This window comes from Takifugu rubripes, chromosome 5 (genome assembly GCF_901000725.2).
Source record: "Takifugu rubripes chromosome 5, fTakRub1.2, whole genome shotgun sequence".
Classification (NCBI taxonomy): Eukaryota; Metazoa; Chordata; class Actinopteri; order Tetraodontiformes; family Tetraodontidae; genus Takifugu; species Takifugu rubripes.
The window spans coordinates 9,630,042-9,654,307 of NC_042289.1; the positions used below are offsets into that span (position 1 = coordinate 9,630,042).

The 24,266-nt window shown below is 42.8% G+C and overlaps 4 protein-coding genes across 8 annotated transcripts; 3 read left to right on the plus strand and 1 right to left on the minus strand.

Moving 5' to 3' along the window:
* The first annotated feature begins 423 nt into the window (after positions 1-423).
* Positions 424-3,375, plus strand: tubb4bl (tubulin, beta 4B class IVb-like). Its single transcript, XM_003964702.3, has 4 exons — positions 424-632; positions 1,498-1,606; positions 1,753-1,863; positions 1,956-3,375. The coding sequence occupies exons 1-4, from the start codon at positions 576-578 to the stop codon at positions 3,011-3,013; spliced, it is 1,335 nt and encodes a 444-aa protein (XP_003964751.1). The 5' UTR covers positions 424-575; the 3' UTR covers positions 3,014-3,375.
* On the minus strand, positions 3,365-6,577 carry crb3a (crumbs homolog 3a). Of its 2 annotated transcripts, none has more exons than XM_029836375.1 (4): positions 6,278-6,577; positions 5,867-6,036; positions 4,711-4,757; positions 3,365-4,607 (listed from the first exon to the last, which is right to left on the minus strand). In XM_029836375.1, the coding sequence occupies exons 2-4, from the start codon at positions 5,943-5,945 to the stop codon at positions 4,398-4,400; spliced, it is 336 nt and encodes a 111-aa protein (XP_029692235.1). In that variant the 5' UTR covers positions 5,946-6,036; positions 6,278-6,577; the 3' UTR covers positions 3,365-4,397. The 2 variants fall into 2 exon arrangements, with proteins under 2 accessions (XP_029692235.1, XP_029692234.1); XM_029836374.1 differs by having other exon boundaries at positions 5,867-6,040.
* A 1,322-nt stretch (positions 6,578-7,899) lies between these two features.
* asf1ba (anti-silencing function 1Ba histone chaperone) lies at positions 7,900-10,615 on the plus strand. Its single transcript, XM_003964704.3, has 4 exons — positions 7,900-8,299; positions 8,744-8,859; positions 9,240-9,416; positions 9,658-10,615. The coding sequence occupies exons 1-4, from the start codon at positions 8,191-8,193 to the stop codon at positions 9,847-9,849; spliced, it is 594 nt and encodes a 197-aa protein (XP_003964753.1). The 5' UTR covers positions 7,900-8,190; the 3' UTR covers positions 9,850-10,615.
* Positions 10,616-10,806: 191 nt separating this feature from the next.
* On the plus strand, positions 10,807-24,217 carry prkacaa (protein kinase, cAMP-dependent, catalytic, alpha, genome duplicate a). 4 transcript variants are annotated; one of them, XM_003964705.3, is made up of 11 exons: positions 10,807-11,057; positions 11,146-11,641; positions 18,214-18,275; positions 18,812-18,940; positions 19,764-19,862; positions 19,940-20,022; positions 20,108-20,234; positions 20,308-20,403; positions 20,909-21,031; positions 21,180-21,344; positions 21,581-24,217. In XM_003964705.3, the coding sequence occupies exons 2-11, from the start codon at positions 11,596-11,598 to the stop codon at positions 21,704-21,706; spliced, it is 1,056 nt and encodes a 351-aa protein (XP_003964754.1). In that variant the 5' UTR covers positions 10,807-11,057; positions 11,146-11,595; the 3' UTR covers positions 21,707-24,217. The 4 variants fall into 4 exon arrangements, with proteins under 4 accessions (XP_003964754.1, XP_011602348.1, XP_029691781.1 ...); XM_011604046.2 differs by lacking the exons at positions 10,807-11,057; positions 11,146-11,641 and adding an exon at positions 12,623-13,334; XM_029835921.1 differs by lacking the exons at positions 10,807-11,057; positions 11,146-11,641 and adding an exon at positions 12,644-13,321.
* The last annotated feature ends 49 nt before the right edge of the window (positions 24,218-24,266 follow it).

A 24,266-nucleotide genomic window follows, 5' to 3' on the forward strand; every position in this document is an offset into this window, starting at 1 on the left:
ATGTGCTCTTGATTCTGAGTAAAGGCCTGCAGACGTGAGCAAGGCCTTGGGGGTACAGTTATATTGAGTTTTCTGTTGAAGCAAAACAGTTAAAATCATTCACGTAGTTGGTTAAAGGACTCACAATCAACAGGATCACAAGTTATATTGTGCACAGTTTTCACAGAACAAAAGACAAGCAAATGAAAAAAGGTCCTTCGTGTTGCTAAATGTAAAAGGTTTGTTACTGTATGATATATAAGAAAGATATTTGTGGATGGTGCATGAGAGGAGTTTGAAGGGGTGTAGGTGAAGTTAATACGTGGAGGGAAATAAAAAGCTCAAGGCTTCTACAGCTTTTCCCACATCCGCCTTTTCAACATCCCCCTTCCCTCCTCGACCCCTCTCTCTCCTCCGGTCTTTCGTTGCCATGGTGATGACGTAAAGTTGCACCACCGATTTTGCCCAGTAAACATTCTCAGAGGCGGAGCATCCAATCCTGAAAAATCGACCAGAGGAGCCATCATTTTCTGTGTCTCCCACAGACAGATAGCAGCCTCATCCTTCACTCAATATCGGTCCTCAGCTGTCCAAAAATGCGCGAGATTGTGCATTTACAGGCCGGTCAGTGTGGAAACCAGATCGGAGCCAAGGTGCGTATTCGATTGTTCTGTTTGTTATTTAGCTCATTTATTCGGTTTCGCACCGGCTTTAAAGTGTCGACGACGCTGCGAGGATCCGCCTAAAGACGCCAGAATATTCCAGAACCGGCTGGGAACTCGGTGACCGCATCGAAGCGACGATGCTTGAAACTGTTGTGATTGTGATTCAAATGAAATGCATTTAATAATAAAGTGGTTTTGTCGGCTCACGGCGATGGCAGATTAGGATTTTATAGATGCACATATGCTGTATGTCGCCGGGCTATAATGATTTCTGGCTTATGAAGGAGATTTTAAAGAAAAGTTTGCATTTTGCATATTTTCCCCTCCGTTTCATTTTATTTTCCAACGCATTTTTGCCAGCAAAGTGCGAATGTGACTGGCCAACAGGGGGCGATAGTGCGTCACTCTTGTGTTGTTAATTTTCATTTAAAAAATAAAGAAAATAATGATCACTGAGTAATCTCTGCAGCATATACCTAAATAAATAACATATTGGAGAAAATAGAACCCTGCTCATTTCTGGGAAACTACGGAGGCGTGTAGTAGCAGCACCCCCTCCCCCACAAGAATGATAAGATAGGTTATCTATAAGATAGGCTATCTATAAAACAATTGAAGATTAAATCTTTAATTTTATGAATTTTATTTTCTTTCCAGTGTTGGAGTCTCGTCATTTTGGCATCGTATTTGTTTAATTGAAGTCATTTCTCTATCAGATTAGATGTGCTTGACAGTTAATTTTCCATAAAATAAAATGTCCAGATGCAGTTTTTGATAGATGGAAGTTGTTTTTTCTTTAAGTTAACCATTTGGTTTTGGTTTTCTCTTTTCTTTCCACGGCCATTTTTCTCAGTTCTGGGAGGTTATCAGCGATGAGCATGGCATTGATCCCACCGGGAGCTACCATGGCGACAGCGATCTGCAGTTGGACAGGATTAGTGTCTATTACAATGAGGCCTCAGGTGAGTACCACATCCAGGCAAAGTGAACGAGGATTGAAAAATCTGCTGTCGTGTCCGCTGAAATCTCCCAGTATAGAAATAAATCCCCAGGGATTTCAGGGCTATGAATCTTCCATGACATTATAGTCCACTTTGTGGTATTTCAGGGGGAAAATACGTGCCCCGTGCCATCCTGGTAGATCTGGAGCCCGGGACAATGGATTCTGTTCGGTCCGGACCCTTTGGGCAGATCTTCAGACCCGACAACTTTGTCTTTGGTAAAAAAAAAAAAGAAGCTGAAGATGGCACTCTATTACAATGGCTGGTCTGTTGTTTCTAAATGGGTGAACTGTGGTGCTTTTGACTACAGGCCAGAGTGGAGCTGGAAACAACTGGGCCAAAGGCCACTACACAGAAGGAGCCGAGCTGGTGGACTCGGTCATGGATGTGGTTAGAAAGGAGGCTGAAAGCTGTGATTGCCTCCAGGGCTTCCAGCTCACTCACTCTCTAGGTGGTGGCACAGGCTCAGGCATGGGCACGCTGCTCATCAGCAAGATCCGTGAAGAGTACCCCGACCGCATCATGAACACCTTCAGTGTGGTGCCCTCCCCCAAGGTGTCTGACACGGTGGTGGAGCCCTACAACGCCACTCTGTCGGTCCATCAGCTGGTAGAGAATACAGATGAGACCTACTGCATCGATAATGAAGCTCTGTATGACATCTGCTTCCGCACGCTCAAACTCACCACCCCCACCTATGGTGATCTGAACCATTTAGTGTCTGCTACCATGAGCGGCGTAACCACCTGCCTGCGATTCCCTGGCCAGCTCAACGCTGACCTCCGTAAACTGGCCGTCAACATGGTGCCCTTCCCCCGTCTGCACTTCTTCATGCCAGGCTTTGCCCCCCTCACCAGCAGGGGCAGCCAGCAGTACCGCTCCCTGTCTGTGCCCGAGCTCACGCAGCAGATGTTCGATGCTAAGAACATGATGGCGGCTTGCGACCCACGTCACGGGCGCTACCTCACTGTGGCGGCAGTGTTCAGGGGCCGCATGTCCATGAAGGAGGTGGATGAACAGATGCTGAATGTGCAAAACAAGAACAGCAGCTACTTCGTGGAGTGGATACCCAACAATGTGAAGACCGCCGTCTGCGACATTCCACCCCGCGGCCTCAAAATGGCCGCCACCTTCATCGGCAACAGCACCGCCATCCAGGAGCTGTTCAAGCGCATCTCCGAGCAGTTCACTGCCATGTTCCGCCGCAAGGCTTTCCTCCACTGGTACACCGGCGAGGGCATGGATGAGATGGAGTTCACCGAGGCTGAAAGCAACATGAACGACCTGGTGTCCGAGTACCAGCAATACCAGGACGCCACTGCTGAGGAGGGCGAGTTTGAGGAGGAGGGAGAAGAGGAAGTGGCCTAAAACCACAGCCCAGGCAGCAGCTTGTTTAAATTCTTTAACATTTCCGTACATCTTTTCGACCCCATTTAAAAGCTGATATATGTTGTGTTGTGCCGACTGTCGAGGAAACCGGGCTTTGGTCGCAGAAACCTCTGTAACATTTCCATACTTCTGTTCACCGCAGGTTAAAAATGATATGTTTTGTTGTTCTAGTTCTGCTAACTGCCATTAGTGAAATTCTCAGTTACATGTTCCTCCATGCTGTGAACGCACTGAATAAATGGCATCCTTGCATCCTTTCCGTCTCTACGTTATATGGAAAAAGGCAAGATATTAACTGTGAAGCCTTGAAATTGGAGGATTAATAAACTCGTGAAAGGCCATTTTATTGTCTGAGTTTCTTTTGTGAGTGACAGTACATTTTTTGTCACATAACATACTGTATTTTGGTCAAAATTAAGTGAAATAATTAAAAAACAATGTGATAACTGGAAGAACTTGCACGTGTAGTCAGGAAAAAGGGAGATAACCAGCCTGGGTAAGTGAAACACAGATTCTGCGCAGTTAGTCAGCAGCATTATCAGGATTTCTCACTGAATGTGCCAGTTTCATTCACCAAAGTGCTGAGTTTAAGTACAACTCGGTATCTGTGGAGCTGAAAGAAAATGCAAATCAAAAGTACTCATTTTAATTAACCTAAACATATTCTTACAAAAGTTAAATTCATAATAAACCTAAATGTACCTTTTGCAGAGATAAGACATTGTTTTAAATAGAAAAGTGAAAATCTTATCTACAGAAGAGCCATGACACAATAGTTTTAGAGCATTACAATTGTTCGCTACTTAATAAACACCAGTTGACAACATAAATAAGCACGTTCAGTTCAAACACATCTACTTGAATAGGGTGTGTTATTTATTGCATCGATGATCAGAAGAAATGACTTATTATAATGTGATTTTAAATATTTGATCATGATAAAATACTAAAGGTACAAAAAAAAATGGCCTACTTAAAAAAAATTGATACAACAAATAATCACAGTGTATCCATTACTGGACTGAAGAGCAGCTTTGTTGCAGTGAAATCAGCAGGTAAAAGATCATTTTTGCAGGTGTTACGGATTCATAGAAAACTAAATCAAGTAGATGAAGGAGTTCTGTAAAGAGGAAACCTCTGTAAACTAACAACAGTGTTGCCGAAATACTCATGTATGTCGTGCAGAAGAAATGTTCAAGACCCGCCGCGTCCAAAGAGCCAGGTGCTTTCCTTAAAAGTGTCTCGTAGGTAATGTGCAGAGCATGTCAGGAAACCAGCTGATCATGCCCCTGCAGCGGCGAGCGCCACTTCACACGGCTGCCTCTCACAGACGTCCCGGAGAGAATTTGTTCAAACGCTAAATTCAAATGAGTCTTTCCTCCTTTGGTAACTTCAGGACGTCTGGTGCCGCAGTGCAGCCGGGACCGGACTGTTCCTCAGCACTGGGTCTGTACGTCCCTTCAGTCTGTCTCTTCTTTTTCACAACCAAGAAGAGCCACGCGAGAACAGCGAGGACGATGGCCAGGACACCCAGGGTGACTGTAGGGGCCACGATCGCTGCAATGTTGACCCCCTGGAAATGACCAAGGGGGAAAAAAAAAGACTCTCTTCAATCTGGGGAGAATGAATGGTTTCAGATATCATTAACTGGTTATGATAGAGAGTTTTCCACTCACATTAGTCTCATTTGAACTGCTCCTGTATTCAAGGATTGTGTAATTCCCTGTAAAAGAGCAAAAACATCAGGTAGAAGGTCGGGTTAAGCTGCTGACCGAGCGCAGGCTAAATTAATTACCCAAACTATTTTAATACGCTTGGACTACTTCAATATTGGATTTGAGTGACCGGGTTGCAGAGCGTCAACATGCACCCAACTCTCTGTGCCTTTCAATCTATTAAGCAAAGAAATGATCACATAAACAGTGTTTACACCTCGGTCATGACCAAGATTCAAGCATGCTTTTAAAAACGATTCATCTCCACCTTTCATGGATTTTGACTGAATAAGCACTCAAAACATCAGATCTGAAAAATGCCTTTGACTGTGACAGCATTAGTACTTACAGGTTAGTCAATAAGCAACAAGATAACATGACAATAACATGAATAATAGCACTAAAGGCAGTGCAATTATCCAAACCCAAACATCATCTGAGTGTGGTGGCTTTCTCCTAGACAGAGGGGAAACAACCAGCATAGTAAAAGCTTCTTTTTTTAACTTTAATGCAGCATACCAGAAGTCCAGTCAGTTCCTATTCTCATCCACGATAAGCCACGTGACCGCTCTGATATGGCATCAGACTTGTAACTACTTGACCACCAGAGTGACTGAGAAGGCAGGCGCGCTGTGGAATGCAGAGTGCACTGCGGCTACTGTATGTGAAATGATGCACTTGTATCAAAACATCCAAAAGATATTTGGAACATGGTTTCAGTCACAAGGGCGCCAAGTTTCACTTGAGTGAGCAATGTGCTGTGGAAGCTAAAACCCTCCCTTATTACTTCTGAGTCAATCATTCACTTGGGTAAACAGAAAACTTTCCAAGGACGCAAGTACAACTTGATAACAAAATCCAAGAGTTGAAGCAGCAATGTGTCAGAATGAAAGCGAATATAACAACAGAAAAAAACAACCTAAAAACAAAACAGCATGTCCACGCTGCATGGCCTGAATAATTTCTTTAGTCCTTATTTGCTTGTTTTGTGGATGCTTACAATGTGTCCTGGAACATTTTGATTGTTATTCATCGTGTGTTAGTGTTGGTGTTGGTGTCATCAGAAAAGACATCTTACTTCCTGCGGTTATAGATGGAGGGACAGTTTCTGACTCACCCCACACAGGATTAGTACTCATTATCAGTAGTAAAATACTCCCAACCACAGCTGTGGGTATGGCTGGACATGCTGCCATCTCTTCTTGTGACCAATGGGGCCAGGTGAGGGCAGACCTGGAAGTTGGAGCATCAGCTGGGGTCCATTTCCTGAACGTTCAACTTTATGGCCTTCCTACAACAAATGGCCATACATTATTGTCAGTGATGCTGTTCGAAACTCTTATCTGAGCTTGAGTCAAAGCACAGACACCACGCAGCACTTTGTCACATTAAAGTGATGCTGAATCATCATCCAGCATACTCAGATCATCAGAAAACAGAAGGGCAATTATGGCCAAAATATTAAAAGAAAGGAAAACACTGGAGAAAGATGTTCCTAATAAACTAATAAACATTTAGAGTCACATACCCACGATCAGGGCGTCCAGGTGATCAAAGACGTGGACCATTGAGCAGGTCGAGCCTCTTACCTGTCGCTTCCGCCTCACCTTGTCAAACACAAAACGGCAATAAAAGCTTTGCTCCGATGAAAGCACGGGCACCATTTGACGATAAGAAAGGTTCCAGCGTTATAACACAGCCAGTGCGTTACTACGGTTTCGCCAGAACAACCAGCGAGTGTTTTATGTAAAGCAGTTTTTTCCGTCGACTCCTCAGATCACCGTCGGTCACGTGGTTCCGTCTCGTGTTACTTTACCTGCGCGCGTTTACCCACCTGCAGCGGACGCACAGACGCTCCTTTGTACCAGGTCGGAGATCACTGACGCAGAACAGCGTCGATTCCCTCTTTTCCCACCGACAAACTCGTCCAAATAGGCTGCGTTTCAGAAATAAGGAAGAATTTGGTTCACCCAGTGAACCTCCGACAGCCGGTTTAAAGTCACGTTAAGTAAACCACGAGGAAAGACCGCTGTCACATGCTCCAACCTGCCGAAGTACAATGTTTTATTGTACTGGTGCCCAGCTCTTACCTAGCAACCTGCTTGATGGTGGCGCTGGGATGAAGTAGCGCCTCCAACAGGTTTCATGTTACCCAACATCAGAAAGGATATCAGCATTCCAGAGATATTTGAAGGATGAAATGGGCGACCAGCTGGTTCGGTGGACTCTAATCCTCAAATAAGCTCTCCTTCACAGACTCGGAAAGGCCAAGGAAATATATGCTTTTTCAGGACAGATCTTTAGGTTATTTTTAATGGTTTTTCACTGAAAGTGTCAAAGTGCATCTGAAAGGCTGCATTTATACTACACTTCAACCTAAAGACCTGAATATAGTGTTTGAGGAGAGGTTGAAGTGTGTACAGTTTATATTACCACAGATTTTGAGTTTCAAGTTTTTGTCAAAGGAAAAGTCCTAAAGAGTTCGTTTTTGTTTGGTGTATTAATTAATGGGGGAAAAGTGTTTTCCACTTAACTGTAATTCTTTATGTGCCAAGCCACAAATATAACATATATTCTCAGTATGTGTGGGCCTATTAGCAAGTTCACATTTTGTTGTATTTTGTTCAGTTGTATTCTGTTATTTTTTACCTTTAATGTTTCAAAGATATGCTTTCTTTTGTCAACGTTGTAATGAGATACAACATTGCCACATCATTACAATAGCACGTTTTATTCAAACACCACTTTCATACACATTTTTACAATTGAACCCTTTAGAATTTAACCTTCTTTTGGCTATATACAGTTTATATTATCCCCAGACATGTAAAGAAAAAGCAGGTTTTTATTTTTAATTTCCTTCTCAATTTTAATCATTAGTTTCTTGTCATTTTTTCTTTATCACTGCCAATGTGTGACCAGTGTTTCTTAGTAAAACAACCCCAAAAAGAACAGATTTTCATGAATTTGCAGGAAAAGGGCTGATTAAATTTTGGTGATGTTCCAGATTTCTGAAATCACTTTGACCTTTGACGACCACTCAGACCTCATCTCTCTCTCTGTTCTCTCCGAATGCTTCGCCTCATTTTTATTTGTGCCACAAGGGGGCACTAAACCTGCGTTTCTGTCGCCAATTTCCAATATGACCCTCACGCTTGCCGTAGACCCAGAGGATTGTGGGTAGAAAAAAGAAAGTAGCGGGCGCGAGGAAGAACGATACATTTTCTCAAATCTTAAAAGATTTGATTATCTTCATAGTGGTGACTTTGCTTGTCCTTGGACGTCTATATGTTGGTTAAACTTGTTGCATTGAAGGTGTTTCGCTCTAAATGCTTTGGCTTCGCTAACTACTGCAGCGGTGGTGGTGCTTTTAAAGAATTGCCGGGAAACTGGTTTTGAACCTTTGATTTTGGTTAGCCCGTCAAAGGCGCTTCGGTAACAATGGCGAAGGTGCAGGTGTTGAATGTGGCTGTCCTAGACAACCCGAGCCCCTTTGGAAACCCTTTTCAGTTTGAGATAACATTTGAGTGCATGGAGGACCTTCCGGAAGGTAGGCAACAGCAGAGACTCGTTTGCAGACCCAGTAAATGAAAGCGGTTCGGTTGGTTTAATTAGTGCCCATTGCTAACGGCTAACGCCATAGCCAAGTGCTGAGCTCACCAAGGTGCATTGGCGTTAAATATAACGTTGTTTGACAGGTAACTTGGATCTCTGCACAAACTTGCACGGCTTTGTGCAGATTCGTCTCATGCTTTCCATTGGCTTCTCATGTAAATAGTATCTTGATGCATTAAACAAAACTGTAAACTAGTAATTTTGCCTTTTTATATATGCATTTATCTTGTGTTTATAGCCAACCTAAGGCCTTAGTACCAGGCTTAATTGGTGGATTTTCACGAACTTTTGACGTTTTGCAAATTTTGGGTTGGTTAGGGTTGGCAAAAGCTTAAATAAACCAGCTGTTTCAGTAAATGGCGCCTTGTGCTTTTTATAGATCTTGAGTGGAAAATCATCTACGTGGGCTCTGCAGAGAGTGAAGAATATGACCAGATCTTGGACTCTGTCCTGGTTGGACCAGTACCTGCTGGGAGACACATGTTTGTGTTTCAGGTGTGTTCGGTTTGGACAGAATCTTCATGATCTCTCTAGCTAGCTATCTGTAATTGCTCTTTTTTGACTACTCCATTGTCAGTGTGTTTGCATGGGGATTGTTTGCTCATAAGCAATTATTTACAGAACCCAGACCAGAGCAATTTGTAGCATTTAAATCTTGTAGTATGGCATTTTATGTACATTTTTTTATTATGTTGTTCTTAACAATACAGCTTCACCCCCACTTTATACCAGATGTGATTTTGAGGTTAATGTCACTTATCAGACTTTTTGTTTATATCATTAATGTCAATATTGCTGGTCATCATAAATCATGAAATGCTTATTTTTCAAAGAGATGTGTATTTTGTATATTTAAATGTGGCTCTATTTAACAGGCTGATGCCCCAAATACTGGCTTGATTCCTGAGAGTGATGCTGTTGGAGTGACTGTTGTACTGATCACCTGCACATACCGTGGCCAGGAGTTTATCCGCATTGGTTACTATGTGAACAATGAATACACAGACCCAGAGCTTCGTGAAAATCCACCAATTAAGCCAGATTATACACAGGTCAGTACCAGCAAACCAGAACTTTGTACTGTTTTGGATTCATTTGTTAACGATGGTTAAAAACAAAAGCAATTACTGGGCAGTATAGTGCACTACTTGTAAAATTCAGGCTTGTCTTGGATTATTTTCTCATATTACTTTTATATTCTCTTCACTGAATATAGTTGGTAAATATTTTTTATGAGTGTGATAGCCATTAGGGTGAGAAATGAATTATGTTTTGGGTTTATTTCATCCTCAGCTTCAGAGAAATATTCTGGCATCAAATCCACGCGTCACCAGATTCCATATCAACTGGGAAGGCTGTGCAGAGCGGATGGAAGACTCCGAAAATGTGGACCCCTCATCGAATTCCATGCTTCCGCCGTCTTGCCTGCCTGGCAAAGCTCCACCCCTGGGGTTGCTACCAGATAACTCCATGGACTGCTTGTAAACGCCTTTCCCAAAGGTGAAGATTTGCAGCACAGAACCTTATTCCCGATGGATGCCCATGGACATTTATGTGTGGATATACAGACAATAATGCCTTACAGCTGCCCTTTTCAAAAACGAACTCTCCGTGAGCTTCAGTTGGGTGTTGGTTACATGGAAGGTTTGAACCTCTCGCCTATAGGCCTATTACCTGTAGATGGGAAGTTCTGAGTATTATCGGAGTAATGGAACTCATGGAAGTGTATGGAACTGTAAAACAATTGAGTCAGATGTGAGAGTCACCTTCCTTCTGTCTGTCGGTGCTCCTTAAGAGGCTTTCAGCACCAAAGCAATATGCTGCTTTACAGGAATTTAATATTCGGTAGTTAGATTTTGTGTTAAAATTCCCTTTGCACTTATAAATAGTTTCCCATTTAGATTTTGGAGTTTTGTATTGGGTTTTTATTGCTCTGTTGCTCCTTCCTTTTTCAGTGGTTCAAATAAAATGTGTATAAACATGTCGGAATGAAAATTCTGGTTTTGCCCTGGATCCGTGTTGACTTTATAAAGGAGAAATGGTGTTTCTTTTCAAAGTCTCATCAAGAGATAACTTTGAAGGGATGCATTATCAATGCCTAAGATAAATAGGCCATATTGTAAAATACCTATGAATAGATACTAGTAATAGGTTTGAGTTAAAATAACACATGTTAACGTTTCATCCAATGACTCGTCTATATGATGTCCCTCAGCTGGCCTTTGGAAAATAAAGTCAGCCTATTTTGTAATTGTGTGGAATATCTTGTGCGAAGCTCATTCCTGGGGGCGGGGGGGGAACGATTCGAGTCCAGGGCGTTAAGTTCTCAGCGGATCTGGAGGCGGGACACATTTGTCTGACGGACCAATGGCAGCGGGGCCGTGGAGAGCCGTAATGGCGCCCGTCCAATCGACACCTGAATTACAAATTCTGTCAATTCAGTGGCCGCGTTCGCAGCAATCAGAGGCGCCGGGAGGCGTGGATTCACCGAATGGATGGCTGGAGTTTCCCGTGCGGTCTGAAGATTAATGGAAGAGTCTGTTGATCTCAGGAATCGACTATTAGATGGTTGGTCCCAGGAAGCCATTACACTTGATCCTGGTGTTGCAACGAATGGAGATGCGTTTATGTGAATGAAGCAAGTCTGGATAAAAAGTGAACAAGACGGCAACTACTTTAGAAGTCCTGCGAAGGTTTGTCCAAACGGAACACCTGATTATTTCAGGCCAGCATACGACTGCTGCAAGGGACGCTAAAAGCTAACATTAGCTTGTTTTGCAGGAAGACGGGACCGACTTTCGACGACCAGTTCCATCTTTTGGACTATAACTTGGATCAACCAAGACATCTTTTCCAATGAGGAACATCGATTGACGTCTTGATCTTTGGCTTCCTGCGCCTTGCTCGGGGACCGATAAGCTAACCCTGCAAAGCTAATTGGCCATCTCTTGTAAAGTAGTGTAGCCTGGGCAGGCTAACCTAACGCATTAGCGTTAACCTCACATTTAAATATAGCTGTTTGCTTGGTTAGAGTTCACGAAGCATTCGGACGAATCGCGTTGGAGAAAGATTTTCGTTTGCCATTTAATAATGGTAGCTGTTAGCTAGTGGCTAGTTGTCAACTTCAGTGCTTCCAGCAGCTGTTTTAGCAGTGCAACTGTTAGCGACACCCAAGGACTAGTCAAGGGAGATTTAGACCGAGTCAAGGGACTCCACCATCAGCCTGCAATCATGGGCAACACGCCCACCACAAAGAAGGGCAATGAGATGGAGAGCGGTGAGTATTTATTTTTATTTTTTACCTGTAGCCAAGGTTGAGCAACAGGCGGTTTCGTGCAGTCATCATATTGTTTAGTTGTGTTCCCTCGAACCAGTTTAGTCCCATAGTCTTAAGAAGACTCCCCAGACTGAACCATTATGCTACTCGCACCAGCCCAGTCTCAGCTGGTTAGGTTATTCTCGACGTGCGTGACTTTAAAGTACGTTTTGCCTGATAAAATACATCAATTGGTGGACGCTGTGACGACATCTTTTCATCTTGAGCGAACAGTGGAGGATGTTATTCATTATCTCCGCTGATATGTGGGAAAACTCGTGATGACAAGCCCAAGGTTATATTCTGAGGTACCAACAACAGCCAAGTTACACAACAATCACAGGTCTCTTTGCCAGTCATGGGTTTTAAAAGGTTTTTTTTAGCCCCTTGTCTCCATTGCTAAATGATAATGATGGTTAAAAAAAAACTGTGCAAACCATCACCCTGTTACTGCCTTGTGCCCCTTTGCAGAACATGTATTTATTACCTTCAGTGGCTAACTCCATTTAAGTAGTTAGATCTTAATGCAATGTGGATTTCAGCCTTCCCACAAGAGCAGACGCGATTTGGCTGTTATGAGAGAAGGAATAATAGTAGGAAAGGATCATATGATGCACGAGGGTGATCCTCTCCAGGGAGAGACGGGTGTTGAGGAGTCTCTTGAATATCATGTGATGGCAGCATTTAGAACAAGGGTGCTTGTGTGTTTGTGTGCGTGCATGTGTGCTCATGTTAACATGTATCGGAGGAAAAAAGACGCTTTGGTTCCATCAAACACACGGATTGGGTTTTTGGATTTACAACTTTACTTTGTGTGTAGGAAGTGCATCAAAAGGGGCAATTAAATGTAAATACCTCAATCTGACTCGGACCCTCGTGATTGAATCTGTTTCTCTTGTGATTGTGTAAATTACAGAGTGTTTGGATTCCGCTCTTCATTGCCATTTTGCCACGATTTTCCCTATGGCGCCGTAAATGCTGTAAATGTGCAAAGTCTGTAACGGTATCTGCGAAATGAGCGTCAGCTACTTGTTGCTGGTAGTGAGTAAGTGTGAAGTATGGCTTCCAGCCCCGCTGCATTATTAACACGGCCCCAGTAACCGTTGTGACACGGCCTGTGACTAGAGGAGAAACGGAGGATTTCTGTGTATTTATACACAAACTGTGCTCCACGTCCCTCTCATGTGGGCGTCTACTGCGCACTGGAGTGTAATTTTCCTCGGAGCAGTGAGAATTTAAAGGATAAAACGGAAGCTTGCTTTGGTGTCTTAAGAAAAATGGAACGGCTCCGTGCTCGGATCCGAAGGGTGTATTTCCTTTTAACTGCAGTGTTGACTTAACCCAGTGGAGGAAGCAGAGCGAACAGGCGCTGAACTGCAGCAGGAAGTGAAGGAACACGGAAGATCCACCCCAAGAACTGCATAGTTCTTTGCCGCCTCTGAAGCTTCTTCAGCGCGAGCGCATCAGGACTGGACCGGGCCCTTGGATTTCTCTGCCTGTTTTGAGGCCGTTGTCCTCCTGCCATGTATGATGTCTGTTATTCACAGGCTGGCGGGGAGGCTGTTTCAGCGCGCTGGGTCTGCCGTGGGTGACACGAGCAGTGGAGAAGGCAGACGCAACCAATCGCAAGAGGAGCTAGAGGTTTGCTGCTGGTGTGAGTTGTCGTTGCAGAACTGAACGGGAGCATCCGTCTTAAATGTCGCCACATACTATTGAATATTTTATCCACCGTGGAGTGAAGTCAGCCCTGCACGATTAACAGCGTATCTGCTTATTCTGTTCAGCTCTGTTTCCAGCACGTTTATGTATCTCGGTGAGCTGAGGAGCTGTTCTTTGTACGGACAGATATTGATTTTCCTGCTATTTTTGTCAGCACTTCTGCGTGCATCTGTGCATTTTCCTTTAGCTGTCCATTGGCACTACTGCCTACTTTCTTTTCTTTTTTTAAATATCTTTTAATAAATGTTTTATTGTAAGAGACATCCAGATGGAGAGACTCATCTTGTTATCCAGGTGGTGCCATCTATTTTTGGGAGTGTTTTTTTTAAAATCATAGCATAAAAAATGAGCCTCTAAAGTGCAATTCCTGTATTTGTAAATATGTTGACTGTGACTTTGCTCTGCACACAGCTGGCTTGTGTAATATGCTAAGGATTTGTTTGCACTGCTCATCACTTCCTGTCTCCAATTTTAGGCGATACACTAGAGGCTTATAATGGTTACCAGTCCTCTTACCCCTGCGTGTGGCTAACTAGCATGCTAGCTCGGGGGGCCCTGTTTGCCCTGGAGATTTCTACTGTAATGCAGTTTTTCAACTTGTAGTATACAAGTGTAAGAGTTTGATTAAACACACACTTTCATGTCCTTCCATAGTGATGACAGTTAATCATCTTTTACTTTTTGCCCTTTACGCTGTTGACCTTTTGTGCCCTTGGGCCTAGCCATTGTACCCCTTTCATGTGCATAATGGTTCATTCAAAAGCATTTTTAAAAACTTGACAAAACGTTTCCCAGTAAGCGATTTGGGTGTCAAGGTCATTGAGATACATGGTGCATTTTTAGTGGACCTGTTTTGCTGCTGTTTTTGTATTGACTCAAAAACACATTTAGAGATGGATGTTGTTTTCGTTCCTTGGCATCTTACAGAATGGCTTGGATGCTGGATTATCGTGAACAATATTGCTTCAGGTTCACCAAACTTCCAATTAAATCTTTGCCTTTACGTGCCCAGTACACGTCCCTGCCGTAAACCATAGCCAAATTTAGGAGCCGTCTTCTCTGTCTGATGTGTGAGCCAAGCATCATTTGGTGACGGGTCCAATATAAATTCTTCTTTCAGATAAATGTTGTTAAATGGGAAATAATCCAAAGGTGAACTTGTGGATCTGATGAAAAGGCAGCAATGTATGTCCATAGCATACAGAAGACCCTTATTTTATATGCATCAAGTGGATTGGAGGACTGGTACCAGTACTAAGTTGATATTAGTCCAAGGTCACAGTATTGGTTTGCTTTTCTCTTTGGAAAAAGATATAATTAACCCATCAAGGACATTGAATGAATCGGTCTGTGCCCATTTTCCTCGTGCACTTGGACAAAGTGAAAGTGCTGCTCGGCTCATCATTCTGTTCCTGCATCCCCGCCGTGATAAACATGTTCAAACTTCCAACTGAAACACATTTAAAATGCATTAAGCTGAACTTTGGAGAATAGAAATGACAGTTGGCGCATAAAAGTGATGCTGCGTTAATGTTTACAAAACCAGATATTGAAATCCAATAGTGTCAAATAAATGTTTCAGTTGAATCGGACTGGATGTAATGTAACCTGTCCTTGTCCTTCCGTACGGCTGGACGTCCATGTCACAGGACGGTGACACCTGGGGGACATCCAAGTAAAAACTGCCATTTTTCACCTTTTACACAAGTGAAGGCAACTGTTCAAAGGCATCTTTGCCCCCTCCTGTTTTCCGCTGAATCACATGGGAATTTCTGCTCTTCCTACGAGGCCTGATTTAGACCGAGGCTTGATTTGGCGCGCTTCAGTTAAATGTCGGTCAGCTTGCCCTAATATTACCCCTCTGCTCCTGCGTCAGAGCGGGCCAGCAGTGCCTCGGGGAGAAATGTGCCATTGATTTTTAGGAAGATCAATGCAACCCTGGCACTACACGGACTCATTTGGGCTCAGAACTACTTTCATTCCGGTTTGCGTGTTCCTGTTCGGCCAGCGTCTTCTGAGAGTGGCACAGTTTTGGATTTGCAAACATGAAAACTGATCATCTCAGGAAGTTTCTCTGGCAGCAGATTAGTTTGTCTGGCTGGGAACAGATTTTCTGCAGTTGCATTTGGCTGTTGATGGTCAATCAAGCCTAGTTTTCCATAGGACTTCCTCTCTGGATCAGGCTACATATACCAGCTAGTGTTTTACACCCCTCCCTCTGGTTATTATGCTCCTGTTTAGATCAATATATATAGTGTGTGTGTGTGTGTGTGTGTGACATGGGAGGGAACAGCAGAGAGTACTTTGCACAGAATAAATATTGATACAAACCAAAGTAAGGGTCCAATTGATCAGTGTGAGTCTATCTAGAGCTCTGCTACTGCTCACACAGGTTACATTAGATTTGATGCTGGGGATGTGATGGCTTCTTTCTGAACCCGGTCCCCAGCAAAGTGACGGTTACGGGAAAGACCCCGGTCGGCGGGTGCTCTGCTCTGGTTGTCGCGGATGACCGGGGCTTCTGATCTGGCTGCAGTGCTCTCGGAGGGAGCGAACAGGTCATGAGTCAGTGACTGCGAGGAATAGAGGCAAAGGAAGAAGAACGGGGGAGACTTTGCAGAGCTAATGTGTGACAGGAAGAGCTCCAGAAGACATGCAGGGAAGAGGGAGTCATCCTCGCGCTCAAGTGAATCAGGGTCACGCTCAGCAGATGGCGCAGCACCTGAGATACCTATAGTCCTCCCAGATGGTAAGGAATTCAGACAGCTGCTGACTTGAGTCTTTGGCGATGACCTGCAGGTAGAAGTAACCGTTGTGACGTCTGTCTTCATACCAGCGGCAGGTTTTTACATGCGCAGCTCGGCTTGCACATGGAAGCAGAGGCTGAGCAGCTTTCACAGGAAATGTTTCCTCCCTGTTGACCAGTTTGCTTCAGCTCCGAGTGGTGGGAGCAGCTCAGCGCTCTCAACATGTTTATGTGAACTTTGCCATTCAGGCTGGCCGTCTCCCATCTCATTGTTGGAGTGCCTTCTCTTTGGAGAATTGACAGGATATCACATTAGTTGGCTCACAATCAGGCTTTTCTCTCATTTTAATTACAAGTGTTTGCAATCACAGCCTTGGTGTGTTCGTTTTTCTGTAATATTGGATCATTTAACTATTATTCCTTAAACATTTTGTGTCTGGAGCAGGGCTCTCACTGGTCGCTCTCATCATGAACGCAAGCCTATGGAGGAGATAACAAAGAGGAACGACGAGTTATCTACGCGTTCCCACAAAGCTCGATGATAAATCTCATAAAGTTTCAGGGCAGCAATCATCCCCGCTTCATGTGACAAGCAACATAAATCTGTCCACAGGCCCCTCTCCGTTTCTTTCCTGGATAATTACGTGCACTTCATACCTACTGTATGTGTAGCAGCTTCACCCAAAACCATGATTCACACCAGATTATGGGCCACATCTATTTTATAGTGATTAGTCGGTTTATGTATAGTTCTTCAATTTCTTTTTGAAATCAACAGGAGAACAGGCTGCAGTGAGGCCAAATGCCATCACATTAATCAACCGTATAGAACACTTTAATGTAATTTTATTTGTCCCTGCTTGCATGTGTTATGAAACATTGGTTTCCCTCAGCACAGTAAATCCTCTGTTGCCTCAAAGCCTGCAGGGCGCTGCTGTATTAATCCACAGAGCCAAACAGCCAATCTGCGGCGTGATACGTGTACGTGTTCTGAGCTGGCTGCCAAATGGCTGGTTTCGAGTGAATTATATTTAAAGTCACTTATCTTGTAGTACAGCAAATAGAGTTGGATGTCTGTGTGTCCTCAGAGAAGGTGGGAATCCATCACACACTAATGGGTTAGGTTTTTGGAGACCTGAGCCTTATTGAGATCTCCCATGTAAGCTTTAATATCTTTAATATCCCACCATGCTCACCCAGTGTCACAGGCTGGTGATCATGGTTCCAGCCATGAAAGACTCAATCAGGGATGTTCACAATGACGGGTTTGGACAATCTACAGTATATTTGCCCTGTTTTGGCCATTTGAGGCATTCAGAGAACAAGCATAAATGTGGATATAGTGTATTTTTGGACATTATTTGTGCCTCAATGTACAATCCTTCTATCTTGAATTGTTTTGTTTTTTTGTTAAATATAATTTGGTTGTTCCAGTTTTGGATCAAATGGGAATTCAAACGTTCAGTTGGTCATTTTTCCCCTCTCAGGAGCCACAGTTTGTTCTGAGCTAAGGATCAAAACTGCTCGTTCTCCATCACCAGTTTTTGACTGTACAATAGAGGCAGCACAGGTTCACGTCCAATATTTAACGCTACCTTCTGGTGAAAATGTTGCTTTCGACATGCGTTCAGCAGCATTTTGCTGGTGCTTCTTCAGAAGCCTTCCTGTGGTTTATTTTAGCTTAATCCAGCTACCAGCAAGACTGATGGAAACATCCTATCATACATGTAAATAAATACCTGACTTCTGATGGCTTAAAGCGGGAACTATAAAATCAATACATTTTGACCAGATGGTTATAAGTGGACCATTGAGTTGTTCGGAAAGGTGGTTGCTTCAATAATTAACCTTACACAAGCACGGATTGTTAATTGCAATACTCAGTCCAGCATTAGCGGAATCAATATTGATCGTCGCCACAGCGTCACATTTTATGATTGTATGCGAGGTCTTATAAAGTGTGTATGGTGCAGACGTCTGCTGTAGGTGTACCCCCGTGTTAAGATGTAACTCATCACTGTTCCTCATATCTTGAACCCTCGCTGATACGGTTTGCTTCTCATTTTAGTGAAGGAGTTTCTTGCCAAAGCCAAAGAAGATTTCCTGAAGAAATGGGAGAATCCAGCACAGGTGAAAGAGTTCAAGAGAGACTTTGATAGTATTTTAATGCAAAAGCATGCTGACTTTTCACTTTTTGCTATTATTTTGAGTGTTTATTTAGCCTGAGGAAAACGAATGCCGCCAATAATATAAGCTTTATTTAGGAGGGACGCCCTCTGCTGGGATAGTGTGAATTACATTTTCTTACTCGTATTCCTCGAATTCCACAATTTGTGACTGAAGGAAACTTTGCAGATAAATGAACTGAGGTGAAGTCACATCTGATTTAAGGTGAGATGTGCTGACTCGTATGGGAGCAAGTCATAAAGTCAAAAGGCTCCGGAGAAATGGTTCAGTCCACTGAAGGGGTGTTTGAAATCGTATCGCTTTGGATTATTCCTCACATGATAAACAGGGATTGGGGAAATACTACATTAGCAAACCTTTATACTCTTAACAATATATCCAAACAACGTAAATTCAGTTGATTATAATTGCCTGTAAATATTTTTCCTTCGGTTTTGACTGTAATATGCTTTTCTTCTCTTCACTTTTCCAACTTTTAGCAAACTGCGGCATTGGACCACTTTGAGCGTCTGAAGACCTTAGGAACTGGTTCGTTTGGTCGAGTCATGCTGGTCAAACATAAAGAGTCGGGACAACATTTCGCCATGAAAATACTTGACAAACAGAAGGTACCAAACGTCTTGATCCAATAAGAACAATTCAAGTGTTTATTCTGGACGTTCTTAGATTAGTTGTTTTTAAAAGATTGTGTGGTGATAACTGATGTTTTAGGAGCCCTTTAAGCGTTAACTGCGGGTTACCTGCTGACCTTTTAGTGCACAAATCCCCCTTGGATGAAATAACCCTGTGCGATTTGAGATGAGCTGTAGAAGGTCTAAAATAAGTATTCTGTAATAAATTATTCTGTGAATACTAGTTATGTTGGTGATGTTTCGCTTGGCATTGTAGTTGTTTTTTAATTGTTTAAAAAAGTGCATTTTAACTCAGTTTCAACTTCCTATTACGTGATTTAATTATGTAGTTTGTGGTTCATCAGTTTAATTATATTACTCTATAATATCTGGTAACATCCAAGATTTTGTCTTTACCTGCTTGTTCTTCTTTGATTGAATCTTATTCAAGTTTTTGCTTCCTGCCTTTTCATTTTGGACGTTTTCCTTCCACTCTTAAACCATTTCCCTCACCATAAAGAGAGAATAAATGTACAAATTGCCTTAAATCCTTTGGCCAGCATCATTCATCTTTGCTTTCCATTCTTGAATGAACCCAGCACAGCCTCAAATTCTTGACATAATCGATGGTCGTCTCTCTAACGTCTTTCCCTTCATACCACAAAATTGGTTGGATATCATGAACTGCCTCTCTGCTGTTAATGAAATAAAGCACATAAAATGTACATACTGTCCTAACTATATCTGAGCCGATATCAAATCTGATTTCTTAATGAAGCAGTTAGTGGTTGACTTAAAGAGTCCTTCCCTCTTTTCCCAGGTAGTGAAGCTGAAGCAGATAGAACACACGCTGAATGAGAAGCGTATCCTTCAAGCTGTCAACTTCCCCTTCCTGGTGTGCCTGGAACACTCTTTTAAGGTATGGATCCATCCCTCATTTTGTCAGTTTGTATCTGTACCTTGCTCGTCAGAGTGAGACTTGAGCTATCTCTGCAGGATAACAGTAATCTGTATATGGTAATGGAGTACGTACCTGGGGGGGAGATGTTCTCACACTTAAGGAGGATCGGTAGATTCAGGTAAGAGGACTCTGTTTGTTTTATTTCTTTTTAATAGTGATCCTAATCTTCTGTATAATATACTGTGTGACGGTTTTGTTTGTAGCGAACCACACGCCCGCTTTTACGCAGCCCAGATTGTACTGACCTTTGAATACCTTCACTCGCTGGATCTCATCTACCGAGATCTGAAGCCGGAGAACCTTCTTATCGACCAGCAAGGTTACATACAGGTAGGTTCTGAGCCAACGGTGATAATTAGTGACGCTGTGCACCTTCAACAGCGCTCTCTTTTCTGTTTCTCAGGTAACAGATTTTGGCTTTGCAAAAAGGGTGAAGGGTCGAACCTGGACGCTTTGCGGGACTCCAGAGTACCTGGCACCAGAGATTATCCTCAGTAAGGTCAGTGCTTAGTTCAGAGGAGAGGAGATCTCGGAACCACATGTAACTTGATCCATTTTGGACAAGTTATGGATATTTTGGGTTATTTTCTTTTACGGTGAGAGTCAGTAAATAGCCGGGCTGTAGATTAACCATGTCATGGGCCTGGCTATGATGTAATATGACTTTGAGAAGCTTTGTAATCCAACATGAAAAGCATAATCCATACTGGCACATCTGATGAGAAATCCAAAACAGGATGTTCTCCGTTTCTAGAGTTTATTTGCGCCCTGAAGCGGAACTGGAATCATAGTTGTACAGCGCCCCTTAGTGGTCGGAAAGTGCGTCACACCTTCATGCGCCCTGACTGCTTTCGTCAAAGTTTAAGAATTAGATTCACAGCAATTTAAACACACTGATAGTTTGTACTATTTGTTTTAAATGCTGGCATTAATGGTTTAATCATCACCTCTGCAAGAAAGATAAAGAATATTTATCTGTTGATCCTTTTCCTTCATTTTTCCAGGGTTACAATAAAGCCGTGGACTGGTGGGCTCTGGGAGTGCTGATATACGAGATGGCTGCCGGTTATCCACCTTTCTTTGCAGACCAGCCAATTCAAATCTATGAGAAGATTGTATCGGGGAAAGTGAGTCAAAAACCTATGTAGATTAAAATATATATACTGTGCTTATGCTACACTAAATGAGGTAATCATTTTAGAGCCTTTGACAAAGTTAAAATGATTTATTGATGAACTTGGTGACGCTCATTTATGCTGCTGTGGACATTTTCAGGTTCGCTTCCCATCTCACTTCAGCTCAGATCTAAAGGATTTGTTGAGAAACCTGCTTCAAGTGGATTTAACCAAGCGCTTTGGCAACCTCAGGAATGGAGTCAATGATATCAAGGGCCACAAGTGGTTCGCCACCACTGACTGGATCGCCATCTACCAGAGAAAGGTAAGATACCCGTATGGAATACAAGGAGAAGGATTTAGATGATCATATGGTTGAAATAAAAATGAGAAAACACAAAATAAACCCCATGTTGAGTTTACTTTATAAAGAAAAAACGTCTACTCATGCATAAATATCCAAATACATATAACTGCATGTGGGTGTAGATTTGTTTACTGTAATAGAATCTTTCACCAGACTGCATGATGCTGATGTTTACACTGTCATGCACCTTCTAGGTGGAAGCACCCTTTATTCCTAAGTGCAAAGGCCCCGGTGACACGAGCAACTTTGACGACTACGAGGAAGAGGAAATCCGAGTCTCTATCACAGAGAAATGTGCAAAGGAGTTTGCTGAGTTTTAGGTTCCATCCAGGAGCTGCAGAGTTAAGAAATCTGGTTTTGTGAAAGCAAAAAGGGGGTCAGATGAAATTTAATGATAAGACGGACTGCTTACTTGCTTATTTGTAATGGCAAAAACAATGTAACCCCCCCCCCCCCCTCCAGTGGAACGGTAGGAAAAGTAAAGAAAGCTCCAACAGAACCAGCAGTGTTGCCTTTTCAGAATTTTTCTCAACTGTTACTTTTCATTTTATTTATCCCCGGTTAGCGGTTGTGGCAGGGGCTCGAGGAGAACACCCACGCATCATTGCTGTCATATACTTGTATTTTTATGATGATCTAACGACACCATTTTCCATCTTTGCAGATTGAGGCATTTTCTTTCAAGGTACTGAATCTGCTCGGCTCATTTTAAACGGGCCCTCTTGAATTTCTCTTGTTTTTTTTTTTTCCCCTCTGAGTGATTGTCGTATCTCTATACCCGGTTCCCCCTCCGCCTCTTCACCCTGAACCCGTCTAAGCAATACCGAGTCCTTCGGATGTGCCTACCACAACACCAACTGGTTGGAAAACCGTGTTGGGAGCATTCGTGCAGAGCTTTGGCCATGGTGACATCAGCCCTCGTGCCTGTTGGGTTTCAAGCGTGAACACCCTCGGCACCTATCCGTGTCTGCTTATCGAGGTGTGATTACCGGGTAGGGGATGCTCTCGCTGCTCCGTGTTGGAGGAGCAGCCGCGTCGGATCAGAATCAAAGTTCTTTATCACAGTAAGTTTCACGCAGGTACTCGTGGTACCCGCGAGTCTGTCTTTCGCTTAGCTGAACCACTTTAAGAGTCCTCCGTGATCAGTTTTTCCTTTTTTATTTTATCTCTGCTCACGCAATAGGAAGCTGTCAAAGATGAGTTTGAAAACTGTGATTTAGCGGTGATTAACATTGTGGTCCCACTCCTGAGTTAATGTAATTTGACATCGTCTCCCAGTTGTGAAACCGAACCGAGATGGCGTGAATAAATATAAATTCAGATTTGTAAGACGACCACATTGCAGGGTTTCTGTTCATGTGATTGCAACGGTAGAGCATTTTAAGAAGCAAAAAAAGTAGCAAAGTATTTCAATAAAGTGTGCATGTTATTTTTGTACAATATTACTTTTAAAGAAAACGGATCACTGCTCTTTATTCTGCTGACATCCTAAATAAGACTTAACTATTAAAAGAGCTCCTGGGCTCCTTGATTGGGAGGGTGGACCGAGGCCCAGTGTTGCCCTCGTCTGTGTTTAATATGACAGGTTTCTGGTGATTCACTGAACTCATCACCTCCCCCCGTCCTTTGCTCTTGTATATACCACACATCTACTTCCTGCTGACTGATTTGACGACTGTCTTTGTCTTCCATTTTAGAGCTTTCTATGTAGTAGATTAAACAAGGAAGCCGTCCTGTTTTGAAGTTTTATTTCTGTGGATGCAAGACAATCGCAGACCAAAACTTACTGCTGGTTCATTAATATGAAAATGTGTTTTGGGTTGATGATCGATGCTTGTCCCCTCCCCGTCCACCCTCCCATATAGTCTCTAGGTGCTAGACTTTGTCCATCTCTCAAAAAAAGCTTGGAGAATCAGACGTTAATCCTCAAACATTTGTAGCATTGCATTGATTGTTGAATGTTTCCAGACTGAATAAGTTCAGGGGGGTTCCCGTTGTAAAGATGCCGTTTTCTCTGAGACAAAAGGACCCGCCCCCTCCGAATGTCTTAACATGTCTGATGGAAATGTTTCACACTTTTTCACAACCTGAAGTGTGTTTGGCATAAAGCTTGGTTCATCCTGCGTCTCCTGGAGTTGACTTTTAACCCTCGACGTCACCAACAATGGCACTAAGCAGTAGAGCTGATCACCGACCATCTTGTACAGTCTTTTACCAGTCGTGAAGCACAGTACGCCTGATTCGCTCAGCCAATTAACCGAAAACACAATAATTTAACATTTTTAAGATGCAGTGTAATGCTTTAAAGAGAGCACATTTGATATCTTGTATTTCTATTCTGAAGGCACAGCCCCTTAATCCAATTGCAGTGCTCCACTGATTTCTGCCCCCCAACACACACTCACACAAAACCTTTCGACTGTACTTGGTTTGCTTCTATCAGCTGCTCTTTACTAACTCTGAGGTTTTTCTCATGTGTTTTCCTTTTATTTCCATCAGACTCCTGATGCTCTTCATTCAAACACAACACTTTTTACATCCAAGATGTTTTGTGTTCATATTTTCTAGTTGTATTTTCAAAGAAAAACAAACAAACCGGCAAACATGCAAAAACTGAACAATCTTTTCCTCTCGACCTGGGTACAGTGATTGTGTAGTCTAATGTACCTTCTGGGAAACAATACTGTATATCCTTGCCTTGAAGAGTCTTAACTGGAGAACTTGACAGATACCCTTAGAAAACAATGAGTATGTTAAATATATATATATATACATAAAGTAATATTTTGCAAAATGTATCATTCCAATAAACTTTTACTTGTTAAGACGAATGTGTGTGTGTGGGTCTGTGTGAGCTCTTTGACACAGTCACAGTATTTT